Genomic DNA, 16534 nt, shown 5'->3' on the forward strand with positions numbered 1-16534 from the left:
TGGTCGAATGAGGAGGATTCGGTCACAACTGACCCACAAGGCCCAAGAAGGGCGCTATCTGAGCTGTTAAGTTCAGGCCACCTCTCTCAGCTCCTGGGGTGGATCTCTTGTGGCGACAGAGGTTCCCCTCCACCCCTGTCCTGTGCTTTCTTTCAGACTCTGGTTTTGGTCCTTAGCCAAGCCTGATTCCAGTTCTGTGCCCAACTACCTTACTTCCCCAAGGGCGGCAGCCGCTTTGGGAGGTTCCTCTTTGAAGTCTGGCTGTACGGTCCCTTCTGGGGGCAGACACAAGGCAAGCTGCCCTGTATGTGGCTGACCGGGGAATCTGGTTGTCTTTTTATGTATGTTTACGACATACGCTTATTGGGACACTACTTTTCTAAGTGCTTTTGGCCCTGAATTGTCTTTTTGCAGTTCCTTGGGCACTTCATACTTTTATAAACTTGGAGCCCCACACATGAGAATTGACCAGGATCCCTCCTGCATTCCCCCTGGATGCCCCAAACCTTGCGCTCTACTTCATGGGGGAGGGGCACCTGCTCCGCTGTAGGCGCCTGCCCTCTCTGGCCAGGCCAAGCCCTCAGACAGTCCCATTCCCTGGACAGAGCAGCCAGTGTTCGCAGGGCCCATCAGCAGACGGGACCTTGGTCCCTGGAAAGGCAGCAAGAGGGCCATTTGCACTTCTGGGGTCTCTAGACTGGAAGCTTTACCTGGAAGTCTGCCCCCTTTTTTGTCACCGTGGGTGAGGCTTTCCACCTTGCAGTGCTCAGGAATGTTTGTTTCCATTGCCCAATTGACAGCAGAGGAAACTAACACACTCAAGGGGACCTTGGCAAAGGTACCTCAGCCAGGAAGCAGCAGAGTTAAAATTCAAGCCCAGGGCTGAGTGTCTACCTGATAATTTAGCTACTGGCTGTCCTTGGCCTCAGCGCCTCCACTTTCTACTTCCCTGGGGCAACAGGTTGAAAGCGCCCTCCGGAGGAAGAAATAACCGGACGCAACACCTCCCTCTAGTGGTGACGGGGAAGAACGATTTCATTGAAATCTAGCTGGGCTAGAGGGTCAACAGTCGAACTGTCCTTAGAAACCGGTTTGTCCAACCTGATATTACAGATGGTGCAACTAAGGTGAGGAGAACAGGAGGAACCAGGCCAGCGTCACACAGCTAGTGCGGAACAGTTGGTGAGATAGAAAACGTGATCTTGTCAGGCACTACGCTGGGTGCTCAGGATACACAGGGACCCAGTTTCTCGCTGCATTGGGCTGAGCTGTTTGTTATCAAAATTTACATGAAGTCCCAGCCCCCCAGTACCTCAGAATGTAACGGTCTACGGGCTTTTCGGGGACCCACAAAAAAAGCCTCTAAATACTTAAAGTAAAATCATTGGCTCCTATTTTGTTTTAAAAACTGCATAATCAAAATTAGTTATGTTTAATGAAATGTCTGCACAACAGATTATCACGTCAACTTCGTTTATGACCATATATAATTTTCATAAAGATGGCATTTGAAAGTAATTTTGGAGTGATTGTTCTAGGTTTGAAATAAATCCCCAGTGAGCACCTTAAGGCACCTAAAAAAGTCACAATCACAAATTAAGACAAGTTACTGCAGCCATTGAGCGATGCTCACTCAGGAAACAAGGTCGCTTGGGTTTTAATGCGAGCTGCACCAATGCACTACAGTGCGACCTGGGCCTCGATTTTCCCTCCTACGAGGTACTGTTTTAAGGGGTAACCGAGAACATCCGCGAGTTAACCCCTTGGCACACAGCAAGAACTCGGTAGATGCCGATATCACCATCTCCGGTCCTGCCCAGGTACAGCTTCTCGCTCCATCCCGCACCTCGCAGAGGGGGCGGGAGGTCTCTCTCTCCGGCCCTCGCCCCCACTCCCGCCGCCGGGGGCGGGTGGCCTGTCGCGACAGCGGTGGTGCATTGTGGGGCTTGTAGTGCAGGGCTGGGTTGGGTGGGTGGGCGCGGCTGCAGCAGTCGCAGCGGGGCCATCTTCGGCCGGCCGGCTGGTTCGGCCGGTGCACTCGCGCCCCGCGCCGGCCTGATGGCGCCGCGGCCGCTGAGCCCGTTGGTACTGGCGCTGGGCGGCGCCGCGGCCGTGCTCGGCTCGGTGCTCTTCATCCTTTGGAAGACCTACTTTGGCCGCGGACGGGAGCGGCGCTGGGACCGCGGCGAGGGCTGGTGGGGCGTGGAGCCCGCCCGCCTCCCCGAGTGGGACGATTGGGACGTGAGTGTCGGGCTGGGATCGGCGCCTCCCCGCGAGCGACCGAAGCACCTGGTTCCAGGGCTGAAGCTGCCGCCCGTACGCCCCGCGCGGGTAGCCGGGCCGTCGCGAGCTGCGGAACCGGGGAACGGGTGGACGTTCGGGGTGGGGGTTGGGGAACTGCCGCCGCCGGACGCCGCTTCCTCGCGAGCGCTGTCGGGGCCGCACCGGGTGCAGCTCGCGCCCGCCCGGCGCCTGCGCAGTACGCGGCGCGCGGCTCTGGGGATGTCGGGAGAGGTCCTACGGCCCCTCGTGTGCCCGTGGCTGCGCTGCGTCGTGCCCCCAACGCCGTGGCCCTTGCGGCCCTGCCACGTGGGCAAAAGGAGTTTGCCCGAGATCACTCAGGGGGAGCATGCAGAACGAGGGTGGGGATTCGGGACTCCAGAGGCCACGCTCGTCCCATTGCACCAGGCTGTGCCCCAGGCTGCCCTGAACAGGTGGAGGGCGGGGACGGGCGCTATGGAGCCTTCGGTCTGCCCTCGAGAAGGGCAAGGCGGGAGGGTGAGGCTGAAGGCCGATCTGTGCCCGCAGCCCGAGGATGAGGAGGACGAAGAGCCAGCGCTGGAGGAACTGGAGCAGCGCGAGGTGCTGGTGCTGGGGCTGGATGGCTCTGGGAAGAGCACGTTCCTGCGGGTGCTGTCCGGGAAGCCACCGCTGGAAGGCCACGTTCCCACCTGGGGCTTCAACTCTGTGCGGCTGCCCACCAAGGACTTCGAGGTGGACCTGCTAGAGAGTGAGCAGAACCCCCCCACCCCCCGGCATCACGCCCCACCAGCCCGGCTCATGTAACCGTCTCCCCATCACCTGAGGTGGATCCAAGCCTGGGCTCTTTGCCTGGGGGTAGCTCCAAAATGCGTATCTAAGCAGAACACACCCCTGTATGACAATCCTTCCCGAGCTTCTGGGGGCACAGAATACAAAACAAACTCTGTATTCTGACGTCGGCTCCCTTCATGAGCAGGCAGCTGCAGCCGGGTCCCCTGGACTGACCCCCACTCCAGCCGAAGCCTGCATGCCCAACGCAGATACCGACAGCTGGTTTCCTGTATGTCATTCGCTAGACATGCATCACTAAAGGACAGGGCTGCCACCTGGGAAATGTGTCATTAGGCGACCTCATCCTTGTGCGGCCGTTACAGACTGCATGGTACACAGCTAGGCTGTGTGTGTAGCCTGTTGCTCTTCGGCTCCAGGCCCGGATAGTGTGTTACTGTACTGAATACTGTAGGCAACTGTAATGTGTTCGGTTAAGTGCTAGGGAGGGGATCAGACTCTGAGGGCCGGGCTGTCAGCCCGACTGGGCCCAGTTCCTCTGATCTCAGGCCCTAGCCTGTTGGTCTGACCTAGCTACATCTTCCCTCCCCGCATATAGCAAACACTGGTATTCACCTCGGACTTGGCCTTGTCAACAAGCTTTCCCCATCTCCCTCTTTTGTGCCAGGGACATAGAAAGGTCAAGTGGGGGTTCAGCACTCTGCCTGGAAGAGTACCTCACCCCCATACCTGGGAGAGCGTGTTTGGTGTTTTCACGTTACCCCAAGACTTGGTGGGTAACAGTCCAGCCTCCGCAGGGTCCCTCGGCCTGGAGTCAACCACAGATCCCCCATCCAAGTCCTGGGCTTTCCCCTCCCACTTTGCTGTGGACTCCTACAATGTCCAGCCTGACACCTGGCTGAGAATGGGCTCATGACTCTCCCTCCAATATCCATTTCGCTTTATCCTTGCCTGCCTGGGCTCTGGTCTGTCCACTTCTCCCCACCTCCACCACCACCTGCTCGGTCCAAGCCACTGCCATCTCCCAGGACTTTAAAAGCCTCCTTGCCGGCCTTCCTGCTTCCACTTCCGTCCCCAGTGTCAGCCGGTGGTATCTATCAGATCATGTCACCCTTGCTAAAAACCCTTAAGGGGCTCCCCGCAGCCTCACGGTGACTCTGCCTCAGGCCTGGCCAGCCTTGCTGGGCGTGGTCTCATTCCGTGGCAGGGCCTCAGCCGCCCTGGCCACCTTCTGTCCGGCTTGCTCTTCTCTCTGCCTGGAGCGCTGTCCCTGCCTCTCCGTGGCTAGCTCCTTCCCATCACCCCAGACTCGGCTCCACGGAGCCTCCCTGGGGAGACCTTCTTCAATCACTCAGTCCAGATCCATGCCCCTGGCCACTTTTACATCCTTCCTTTCTAAAATTGTGTGTGTGTGTGTGTGTGTGTGTGTGTGTGAGAGAGAGAGAGAGAGAGAGAGACAGAGAGAGAGAGAATGAGTATCAGTGCTGGGTTTGTCCTGACTGCGGAGGGAGCTCCTTGAGGCAGGGCCCCTGCCTGCCTTGCTCACCTCTGTCTCCGGCACCCAGATCAGCGCTTGGCACCTCGTAAGCACTCAGTAAATACCTGTTGAGTGCCTGCTGTGTGCCAGGCATTGTGCTGAGGGCTTTGGGGGGATCCAGAGGTAAATGGTTCTAACTTTCAAAGAGCTTAGAGTCCACATGGGTCAGAAGTAGAACCAGAAACACTAGGATGCAGGGTGACCGGCAGAGAGGAGCAGGAAGGCCACCCGTGCTGGGGGTGCACATGGGCAGCCAGGTGGTAGGACTGAGTATGATGTTTCCAGAGGAAGAAAACAGGGCGACCTGACTGAACAAGAGAAACTGAATGGGGAGAGGTTGTGCACGGGCAGGGCAAGGAGTCCGGCTCCCGACCACAGCTACCGAAGACCCAGGAGGAGGCTAGGATTAGGCAGGAGGCCACACAGCCCAGGAGGAACTGTTCTTTCTCCTGAGCACCTACTACACACCAGCTCTCAGAAAAGAACATTGTATTTGTTCCTTCGGGTTTTTTAGGTAAGTTCAGTGAGGGGGAGACCGACGTTCGAAGGTAGCAACTTGCCAGGGAGGCCCAGCTGTCTGCTAGAGCTAAACCCGGTCTGATCAGCTCTGAAACCTGTGGTCTTTCCCTTGTTTCTGGTTCGTGAAGCCTTGGGGAGCTGGAAGCAGGGAGGGGATGGGGCCGGGTGTAGCGGGTGTGGCCCAGGAAGGCTCTGAGCCTGCCCCTGGCCTCTCCTTAGTCGGCGGCAGCCAGAACCTGCGTTTCTACTGGAAGGAGTTTGTGAATGAGGTGGACGTGCTGGTGTTCATGGTGGACTCGGCTGACCGGCTGCGGCTGCCCTGGGCCCGGCAGGAGCTGCACAAGCTGTTGGACAAGGACCCTGACCTGCCTGTCGTCGTGGTGGCCAACAAGCAGGTGAGGGCCAGACTTGATCACAGGTACCTGGGCGGAGGCGGGCGTCCTGGAGAGGGATCTGGGCCCGGGCCCGCGATCTGGGGCACTTGGCGGAGATCCTGCCCCCTCCTCTGCCTGTGCTCTTCCCTCGTCCCGTAGCCCCATCCTGTCTGCCTTCCCTTTTGCCTCCCTGCCGCCCATCATCCTGCAGAAATGAGAAAGATCGTTGTTCAGTAGCCACTAGATGCCAGGTGTGGTTTTGAATGACATTTCATATTACGCGTCTCCTGAGCCTCCAAGGTATGGAACACTAGTCCCATATTACATGCAGGAAATCTGAAGCTCAGGGATTTTGTAATCTCCCCAAGGTTGCACACCTTGAAAATAATGGAATTGGAGTACCTAACTCCAACACCTGTGCCTTTGTACTCTGCTGTGTCCTCGTGGCTGCTGGCTCTAGGTCGGAGAGCGGAAGCTGGGAAGCGATGAGAAGTTAGCAGAACACAGTAAAACAGCTAGATTGTATTGTGTGCGTGCTTGCAGCCTGCCAGGCCCAGTGCTAAGCACCTGATTGTCATGACCTACAAAAACCCCCCAATAGGCCTTGCTGTTGTCCCTAAGTGCCCAAAGTTACAATTGGCGTGTGGCAAAGGCAGGACTGGAACGCAGATTGTCCGCAAAGTTTCTGCTGTTAATAGCGTACCTCTCCCGGGTGCCAGAGAGGGGCCTCGGGCCCGGCAGCCCTTGGTGTCAGACCTCAAGTGCCATCCTCAATACGAGGTGGAACTGCCACAGTCTGGTCCTGTGAGTCCTGGGCCTGACGTATTCCCTGTGGTCTGTGCTCATGTCCCCAAGGGCCATGGGGCATGCTTCCAGCCTGGCTGGAGAGGCTTACACATTTGACCTCAGGTTCTCCCTGCCCATTGGGACTTGACATTTATAAATAGGTGACCGTATGCCCTGGACTGCCTGGGACGGTCCCCTTTTATACCTGGTATTGTATCATTAATAGTGCCCACTGAGTCTCACAGTACCCCAGTTCGGACAGTGAATTAAATTACATCATGACCCTACAGAAGACACTGACGGTCCCCACATCCTATGAATTGCTTCAAGGAGAATCATTTTAATCTTAGACCAGGGTTGAAATTAAACTGTACCCCCACATTGGCCACGTTTTATAGTGGCCTCTCGCTTCGCTCAGCTGGGGTCCAGGCGCTAGGGAGGGACAGCCCATGTCTGGAAGTGGCCCCACTACGCGATCTCTCCGCTACTGAGTTTAGGAAGCTGAGCGAGGATCCCTAGGTGGGTCCTAGGCTTGGGCACCCCACCAACCTGAGTGTGAAACTTGGTTCTGCCACTTCTCACTGCTTCCCTGACTGGGTGACTTCACCCTCCCTGAGCCAGTTTCCTCCTCAGGGAGGTGTAGGCTGTGCCCAGCACCGTGCAACATGTAGGAAGTACTACTTCCAACCACAGTGGCTGATGATGGGATGGAAAGAGGCGAGTACAAAGGAAAGGCAGAGACGAAGAAGAGCGGAGACCAGGGTCGCTCAGGGCCGCCTCCTGGACGAGGCTGGGCGCTGGGAACTCTGTGGGCTGTTTTACAGGACCTGAGCGGGGCCGTGAGCGTGGTGGAGCTGCAGCAGGAGCTGGGCCTGCAGGCTGTGGGCAGCCAGCGGGAGGTCTTCCTCTTGGGGGCCAGCGTCGCCCCCGCAGGGCCCGGCTTTGAAGACCCCGGCACGGTGCACATCTGGAGATTGCTCTTGGAGCTCCTGTCCTAGGCTGGCGGCACCCGCTGCTCGCCAACCGGCCCTGGGAGCCCCTGTTCTGCTGCTCCATCTTCATCAGCGGCCTGGGCCTGGGGCAGGAGCCACGCGGCAACACATCCCTTCTCTCCTTGCCCTCGCGAGCAGGGCCTGGGCAAGGCCAAGAACCGCGCAGAAGCCTTCCTGGTGAGGCGGCCGTGGGGCTGAAGTGGGGAGGCGGGCAGGGCACCAGGCGGCAGAGTTGACTGGCTGTTTCCGGGCTGGCAGGGGATCCAGCTTCTACCCTTGAGGGCCCCTCCTCCTGACTTGTACCAAGCCGTTCGGTGGGCTCAGTGCGCCCCTCCCTGTGGCTCCCCATGGTTGAGGACTGCACTAGGTGTCAGAAGTACTCCCAGTCTGGACTGTGTGTTCCTGGCAACCTCTCGCCCGTAGGCAGCACGCAGCCACCTGGCCGCTCTCAGCTCCACGGTTCCTCCAGCCCCAGCTCTGCCCATCTGGCCCTGGGGCCTTTGTTTGAAAGGAAGGTGATTTCTGTATTTTTTTCAAACTGGAAGATGCATTTTCCAGCCTCAGAGATAAGCAGCATGAGGACAAACCTGGAGATCCTAGCAGGGATCTAAAACCTCCCTGTTCCCCAAGCCAAGGCCTGGCCCACCAGCCTCTCATGACTGAAGTGGTGTTCACCCCCTGATCAGAAACCAGAAAGCCTTTCCCCCATATCTGGAGACAGAAGCTGCTGCTCTTAGAGTAACTGTGCCAGTGCCCATGTTTCCATAAGTAGGGGAGCAAGGAGTCCCCGTTCCCAGAAGGGAAGAAGCTTGAAGACCATCCACCAGGGCTGGGCGCTGGGCGTCAGCCCAGAATGGCATCGTGATGATTTATTTACAAAGGAACAGGCCAAAGATTTAGTCTGTTTCTAGGTGCTGTTATCAAAACACCAGATGATTGTGATGGGAAGTTTGGATCTTGGAGGAAAATATCTGGAATCATGAATGACAAAGTGATATGCTACCTGTGTCAAAAATCTACAAAGCTGTAGCTTCCCCCGCCCTTTGAATACTTCACTCTGCTCCATGGGAATTGTAACTCCACCAGGACATCAAACCGCTTCTGTGTGGATAACAAATGACTGGGAAAGGAAATGTGAATCATGCACATCCAGGTAAAAGGACATGGGACTTAGCAGACCAGCCAGCGGGCAGCCTGGGGTCCACCACATAGCGTTTCAGGACCTGTCGATGGCGCAGCTAGATGGCACTCCTGTGTCCTCTCCAGGGCACATTCCATGGTCCTCCTTCCAGGGACCAGCCAGGTGGAGGACCATCTTGTTCCTGCAGCAACACTTCTCTTCGGTGCAGGCAAAGACGGAGCCTTTTTTCTGTTGGCGCCACTGAATGATCAACAGCCACATTTCTCTTTTTTAGAGCAGCTATGCGGCTGTTTGCTTTCTCATGACCAGGTCATGTGCCTTCGTTTCCTTTGACGTTCACTCTGTGCTTCGGCTCTGTGGTTGGTGTGGGAGGGGGGACAGGGAGGGCGGCTGGAGAACTGAACTGCTCGGCCCTGGGGCTGCGGGTGTTCCAGGATCCTGGCCTTCGAAATTCCGGTTAACTTCATGCATCGTGACGTCATTTGTCTGCTTTTATTTTAAATAATTAAGCAATGACTTGGGTTTCAGAGTAGCCTTTAAAACTTTTCTGACAACTTCTCACTTTGCCATTGGAAGGCTGAGAGACCTCACTTCTACGTCCTATGGACCCCACCCACCGGTTTCCAGTGCTTGAAAGTTACCTTTGGAACCAGCGTTGGTGAGGGGACTCTTTTCTTCTCATTAAGATCTGCCTTTGGTCTATTACCACTATCGAGTGCAATTTTTAAAGTCCCCAGTGGGGGGAAGTGAACTTGAATAGAGTTCAACTACATGTAGTTGAGCTGCTTTTAAAGACTGCTCAGAACTAACAAGTCCCAGCATCGCTAGAAGACATGCTGGCGAGGGGCACTGCAGGGCCACACTGCGCCCCCGCCCCCAAACTTGTACGGAGTGTAGACCTTCTGTTGGCACAGGGGTGCGTCCGCGCCTGACTCCTGATGGGGATGCTGGTCCGTCCTCCAAGCAGAGTGTCACAGAGCCCATCTGCTCTGGTTCCCAGGACCAAACCAGGCAAAGGACAATGGCCTTAAGAACAGCTAGCTGCCTGGCCTTGCGGTGCTCTTACCAGTTCCTCCTGGATGTGACTTCGTTTCAGGGGACCCAGGCACTCCCTGCAGCCGTTCAGCTGGCCTGGGCCCCACCGCGGTCTCACCACAGCCCCCGCTCTACGGAGCCCACCCTCCCTAAGCGTGGGATTAGGGAGGAAGGCCTCTGCCTGTGGAACTTCTGCCTGCGTCACTCCCCCTAGCCTGGGGGCCTCTTAAGAGTTATTTAAATGAAATCAAGCCTTCTGATACTACATTCTCCGACCTGCTGCCATCCTGTGAAGCGAGGCCAGCCTGGCCCAGAGCTGGGACGTGTGAATGGCCTGGGCAAGAGCACTCAAGGCTGCTGGGGCCGACTGCCCGCCCCAGGAAGCCCGGGGCACATCTTGCTGCTCAGAGCTGCCCTGCGCAGGGGAAGCAGTGTGAGACGGGCGGGGCCGAGTCGGCCCCCACGCCCGTCCTCGTCCTCGCAGAGGTGCTGCTGAAAACCTCCGAGCTTGGGCGCATCTGCCTGAAGGAAGCACTGGGTTCCCCATAAAACATTTCCACTTGCCTTTGAAAAACATTGTGTTCTTACACTGGTTTGGTACCAGCCGCCAGCATCCCGCACCAGCTGCGGAGACCCGCCGGCGGTGCGTCCTCGTGCCATGGCCCCAGGCCTCGGAGCCGGGACTGAGGTGGTGCCTCGCACGCCTGCTGTCTGCTCCCCGGCCCTGACTCCTTCGCGGTGGCTCTGAAAAGAGGAGCCTCCAGCTTCTCCTGGTCTGCTGCCTCTGAGAGATGGGCCCGTTAAGGGACAAGGGGAAGATTCCCATCAAAGATCTGGAGGTAAAGGGGCCTCGCGGTCCCGGCCCTGCCTGCCGATCCCAGGCCCACAGGGCACGAGACAGAGCGCTGGTGGCGCCGGAGGCACTGCACAATAAATGCCAAAAATTCGGCTGTGGTTTCGTTTGAATTCTGATTTTGAGGAGTGTGTTGGGTGCTTACAGCACCCCCGTGAGGGACAGCTACCTCCTGTGACCTGGTTTGTCACCAGCAGGTCCCAGTCCCCGGGCCCTTGGGCCCACAGCGGGCCGGGGCAGTGAGGAACATCAGCTTTGGGCTCGCTACCTTCTGGGGGGGTGTCCAAACCCCAAACCCTTCTCGCACTCCTTGGCCTTGGCCTTGGCCCTGGTGCTGTGAGCTGTGGGAATGGGAGCAAGGACGTCACCTGACGGCCTCCATGCCTGTGGTCAGGACGAAGGCCGCTCCACACACGTTTCCAGGCAAGGTCCCCACACTCAGCTGCCTGGCAGGGGGCATCAAGCAGACTGAAAGGCAGTCCTGACTGATAGGTATCGCTAACGGGAAGTCTGGGGCGCAGGGGCTACAGGACACTTACAGGGCGGGGGACGGTGGTAGGCAGGGAAGGCTTCCTGGAAGTGGCGCCTGAACTGGCTAGTGAAACAAGGTCGGCCAGCCTTGTCAGAGGCCCGAACCTGGGATGCCATGAAGGACAGAAGTCATGAGGCCAAATGCCAAAGGCCACCTGAGCTCTTCAGGCTGCAGCCCAAAGGCCGGGCTCGCCCAGCCTGCCCTGATGGGGGGTCGGGTGGGCTGCCTCCGGGGGCCAGGGTGAAAGACAGCAAATGAAAGCCTACACTTAGCTTTCGGAAAGACTGGACTTCAACCCCTCAACCCCCAGTGCCTCTCAAGCCTCACCGTCCTTACCTGTGAGGGGAGGGTAAAACCACACACCTTATAGGATTTTATGGGAAATGATCTATGTAAAAACTAAGCCCTTTCCAAGAGCAGTGAGAAGAGACATTTTAGGTGCTTGTAGGAGAAACCTTGGGAGCAGACTTTTTGTATTAATAGCCGAGGATAAAGTGATCAAGGCGAAGAAAAGGCCCAGTGCCCACGCCACACCCTGCCTGTCACCCTGCTATGGAGCAGTCGTCACTTTCTCATGTCACCCAAATCAGGCAGGCCTGGCCCTGAGAATGGGCTGGGGCCAGCACCATCTCTAACCGCACACCCCTCCTTGCCGTAAACCCTGGCTCCAGCTTCTCGGGTCCAGGGGGAGGCTTCAGCCTGGGGCAGGCGTAAACCAGTCACTCAACCTCCATCTTACTCTTCTGCAAAGAGTCAATGAAGGCTTGCCACTCCGCTGGGTAAAAACGCTTATAGACATTGATCTTACTCCGAATCTGTTTCGGGGTGTCTTGGTAGTAATTCTTCTCATCCCGGGCCATAGCCTAAGAAGAGAGAAGGGCCACTTGAGGGATGGACAGGCAACGGTTCAAATCCTAGCTCTGCTGAAGGTGGGCAGCCACTTCCTGTCCCGGAGGTTCAGACTCCTCAGCTCAAAAGCCTCGGTGTGTGTGGGGACATGGGTGCAGACACCGCGGGGACCAGCTGAGCCCCTCGTGCTCCACCCACAGCCAACCAGTCCCACCTGGCAAGGGAGTCTCATGTAGCCAGACCTTCCGATTTTTAACAGGAGCCAAAAAATAGGGACTTTGATTTGAAACCTCCCATAACTAAAAAAGGGAACTAGTTCACGTTCTTTGTAAACAAACACCATGCAAACAAAACCACCTGTCTGTGGAGCAGCCACTCCGTCTGTCTCAGCTCCGAGCGCTGCCAGTGGGACCATCTCCGAGCGCCCTCCCTTTGTTTCCACTCAGGAAATGGGCCCGAGACGAGCAGATCAGGCCACAAGTCGCCCAGGGCGCCTTCCCGACGGGCCCAAGTGGTTCTTCCTGCCAGACCCGAGCCACTCACCTTATAGTCCTCCCCGTGGTTCTCCACCATGTAGCGTACATAGTCGATGAGGTCCCGAGACAGTGTGTTATCCTTCTTTTCTGGGAGGCTGGCTTCTTCCTCCAGGTCTGGGGTGAGAGAAGCCAGAAGACATACTGAGTGTTGCTGCCTCCAAGATCTGAGCTGCCCAGTCCCCCCTTCACCCAATCCCAAGCCCCAAGAGTTGCTGCACCAGCCATCTGACGGGCTTTGCCTCTATCCCCTCATTTAGTGCCACAGCCTTTCTCTTCAGCCCTTTGGATCCCAGGCTCTGCCTACGATACTGTCATCTCTTTGGGCCTCAGATGAGTAAAAGAAAGGCAGCAAACTTATCTTAGTGCCAGGTCCTGGGGACAGAGATGAAGGGACCGGGTTCCCTTCCAGCTCTAAAACAATGTCTTTGGTTTTTTTAAAAAGATTTTATTTATTTATTTATTTATTTATTTATTTATTAGAGAGGGGAAGGGAGAGAGAAAGAGAGGGAGAGAAATATCAATGTGTGGTTGCCTCTTGCAGGCCCCCTACTGGGGACCTGGCCCACAACCCAGGCCTGTGCCCTGACTGGGAATTGAACTGGCAGTTTGGTTCACAGGATGGCACTCAATCCACTGGGCCACACCAGCCAGGGCAGAACCTCTTTTCTTGAAGGGTTACACTAATACATGAAATGGAAAGGCCTGAACAAGTGAGAACTAGGACCTAAGGCTGGACCCAGGGACTTCTCTGTTCTGTGGGAGGGAAAAAGCCAAGCTGTGGAGCCATTAATGGCTTTGCTTCTAAAATAGCTGGGCAAACACTCCTGATTTCTCACCTTTGAAGGAAGAAAACTACCTCACTGAAACAAGGTGGTTAAATCTTATCTGGGGTTAAGTGCTAAAACTGCTTTTAGTTAAAAAAATTTTAATTACCTTTGACTACAGTAAGTACTTGATTCTATACATGCCAGCCAGTGCAGCAGTTCTGAGAATCACTGAGACGTCCTAAAGACAGGACCTCAAGGATTTCTGTATCAAACGTCAGGCCATTCAACTGTTAAAAATCTCAGGTAAGAGGAAGGATGAGTGGAGAATTCCTAACCGTCTTCCTTGCAGAATTTACTCTTCTGTTTTAATATTCAGTTTCTATGGCCTAATGAACATGAAATTGATCGGTTATTGGGAAGATTAAATGACATGGAGGAATCTCTAAAAATCTGTTCATCCTTAAATTGAGGAGAAGCTGCAATGTGTGCCTGAGACTTCATGGTTTCCTTTCTAACCTCTCAGGCCCCTGGTTCCGTCCTCCTTGAACATCTCTGGCCTCACTTCACACACTTGAGTTTAATCAGTAAACAATGTCCCAGCTGGAGATACAGCCCTAACTCTGTGAGCCCTGGACCAGCTCACTTCTTCCCTCTGCCCCTCGGTTTCTCCACTTGCCCCTTTCCAGCCCTGACCGTGCCGGATGGTACCCTGGAGGACTGTGGCCGGCACCTACCATTTAGCACATAGGGCTTCCGCACGAGCTGCTGAGGCCTGTCCTCTATGTCCACCTCCATGGCATTGGCCTGCAGAGAACAGAGCCAGTGAGACCAGTAGATGAAGGAAGGATCCTGGATAACGTAAAGTCCTAGGGGCCCTTGCCCATCCCAACACCAATGCATGACCCTTAAGAATCCCTGCACAAGGTTAGGCAGGAATAGATGACAAGGAGAACCAATGCCCTGCAGGCTTCCTGGTTCCCAAGAGAATCGCAGGAAATTCATCTTTCCTGGCCCCTCTGTGAAAGGGCATAACATCCCTTGCCTACCTCCCTCTGTTGGGTGATGATCCGTTGAAACAACAGCCACAGAAGTGCTTTATAATTTACAGTGGTGGGGGTGGGGAATGTCAGACCTCCTCTCTATGGGGAGGAGCAACCTGACAGAGCTTGGCTGCAGCTTCAAATTTGTTCAAGAAACCGTAGCGCCATTCCCCTCTGGCATGAAGGGTAACAAGAAAATTGCCTAAAGGCAACAAGACAGATTCAATCAGCAAGCCCATTCATAGGTTAACTACTTATTGAACATTAGTCGCAGCCTAAGTACCACTGGGGATTTAGTGTGCAAAACACAAAAGTCCTTGTCCCCAAGGACATTCTACTGGGGGAAAGAGTACCAGCCAATACACAGATAAATATTTAACACACCACCAAGTATTTACAAGCGCTACGAATTAAAATAATGCAGGGAGGAGTTACGGAGTGAAAAGGGGTGCTGTTTTTTAAAAGGGTGGCCCAGGAAATCCTTCCTTGGGAGAAACTGGCCCTAGAGAAGCCTCAGACCGAGGATGACAGGATGACTGGGGGAAGATGTAACAAAAAGTAAGTAAAGATCCGCAAACCGAGGGAATCCTTGTTAAGAAAGTTAAGGGCTGACAGAGAGAAGTTCTGGAAAACACCACTGAGATGCCAAGGGACACAAACCAGTTAATTTCAGAGGGAAAAAAAAAAATGAGCAGAGAGAGTAGTTCCAACCCAGGGCCTGTGTGTGCGGGGCAGGCGGCATGAGGGAGGTGGTGAAGGGGCCCTCAACCACAGTCAGCGCCGGCTGCCGAGCCGGCTGCGGCCGGGTCGCAGACCGAGGAGGGCGCGAGGGAGGTAACGGGCAGGACGGGGTCCTCGAACCCCGCGAAATACGGCGGAGCGCGGGGTCGGGGCGGGGACCCTGCCGTGTCAGTACCTTTCTCTTACGGACGGGCACCGCCTTGTTGGGGTCCACAGCCAGCCCCATCTCGGCCAGGTTCTGCCGCACGGATTTGGCGTGGTCCCAGGCATGTCGGATGTGGGAGCTAGAGGCAAAGAGAGGGAGAGCGCGGGACTGTCACCTCGCCAGCCCTCCCGGCCGAGGCCCGCGGCCTCCTGAACCCCGGCCCCCTCACCACTCGATCCGCGGGGCTGCCCTCCGTCGAGCGTTCCGGTTCAGACGTTTCCGGTTAACATTGTAACCGAACTTTTGTTTCCGAGTCTTCCCCTTCGCCTTGGGCATCACGCTGACCACCGCACAGGTAACTCAGACTCGGCGGCCCTCTCTCCTAAAACCTCGTGGAGCAGGCTCCTTCCGGCAAGTGCGCCCACGACTTCGCAGGCTTTTTGGGAACTGTAGTCCTCCCCGTAACAACACCTTGCTAGTACTACAACTCCCAGAATGCAATGAGACGGTGCGCCTGCGTACAACGCTCAGCAAAGTCTTCCCCGCCCCTTTCATGACCTCACCAGGAGGCGGAGCTTAGCGTCCCTATTTTTCTCCTACCGCTGTTGCCTGGGACACGGCGTCTCTTGGCCACGCGGCTCCCGAGGCGTCTTTTCCACCGTCTCAGCCTCCCACCCCCACCCCCGTCATTGCCTCACTCACAGACTCCATCTATCGAAGGAGTAGAATAGTGAACTGTTCCTGTAACCCAGGGTTACCATGTTAGCTGGACAGAGCTTGAAAATGCTGACCTCTCTGAATTCCAGGACCTGGCTCTGCGTCCTGCCCCTTCCTGACAGTTCTGAGCGGACCCCCCCACCCTCCGCCACTCCCCAGCATCGTTAACTCACAAAAATCTCCGTGTGCCCTTCCCAGACAGATACATTTCACACCTTGCACTAAGTAGAACTTGCAACACCAGCCGATACACTGGAGGAGTCCTGTCGGAAACACGCTCCTTGCTCGTTTCACGTTTCCACCAATGAAGCGCTGGGATTACGAATGGATGTAGTTAGTGCCAATTATTTCTTCCCCAGGGGAAATAAAAAGGGTCAGAAAAACCCCTTCCTTCCCCATGAAAGAAGTGGCCCACTTGCAAGCAAAATCCTCTCTGCTCCTGCCACGATCAAACCCCAGAAGTAGGAGGTCCAAAGTTGGGGAAGGCTGAAAAATCTGAGGGCTGAAATCAGTGTGCTGACTGGTTGTTTAATATTGGTGGGAGAAGAAGGAGAAAAAGCAGCAGTAGACAAACCTTTTGATAAGTTTCACTTTAATTACTTTGGCTAAAGACCGCCTAGACCTAACATTGGGGAAATCCCTTTGCTTCCACAGGGCCTTAACTGCTACCTATCACGCTGTTGCGATTTTTTTACTGCTTTCTTGTCTATCTCCTGAATTAGAGGTCCTTCTCGCAGGTGAATTAGATCACTACCCTCCTCTAAATAAAACCCTCCAAAGACTTTTCAGTTCATCCTCATTGCCTGGCCTCCTGTACCTCCCAACCTCATTCGTTCCGTACCAGCCACAATGGTCTGGCTATGCCTCCTTCCCACCTAGTACCTTTGCAGCTAATTCTCCAGCCCGGAATGTTCTCCCC

General features: G+C 55.6%; 2 protein-coding genes across 2 annotated transcripts; one reads left to right on the top strand and one right to left on the bottom strand.

The window, feature by feature from the left end:
- The first annotated feature begins 2058 nt into the window (after positions 1-2058).
- Positions 2059-7316, top strand: ARL10 (ADP ribosylation factor like GTPase 10). The gene is made up of 4 exons (XM_054576350.1): positions 2059-2241; positions 2809-3010; positions 5327-5502; positions 7092-7316. The coding sequence occupies exons 1-4, from the start codon at positions 2059-2061 to the stop codon at positions 7263-7265; spliced, it is 735 nt and encodes a 244-aa protein (XP_054432325.1). The 3' UTR covers positions 7266-7316.
- A 4072-nt stretch (positions 7317-11388) lies between these two features.
- LOC129073369 (nucleolar protein 16) lies at positions 11389-15329 on the bottom strand. The gene is made up of 5 exons (XM_054577292.1): positions 15128-15329; positions 14929-15037; positions 13707-13776; positions 12213-12319; positions 11389-11683 (listed from the first exon to the last, which is right to left on the bottom strand). Exons 1-5 carry the CDS (start codon positions 15232-15234, stop codon positions 11540-11542), a joined length of 537 nt encoding a protein of 178 aa, XP_054433267.1. The 5' UTR covers positions 15235-15329; the 3' UTR covers positions 11389-11539.
- Between the last annotated feature and the right edge of the window lie 1205 nt (positions 15330-16534).

The sequence above is a fragment of the Pteronotus mesoamericanus genome, unplaced genomic scaffold, assembly GCF_021234165.1.
Source record: "Pteronotus mesoamericanus isolate MK-2021 breed Mesoamerican mustached bat unplaced genomic scaffold, CSHL_Meso_final contig_1, whole genome shotgun sequence".
Taxonomy (NCBI): domain Eukaryota; kingdom Metazoa; phylum Chordata; class Mammalia; order Chiroptera; family Mormoopidae; genus Pteronotus; species Pteronotus mesoamericanus.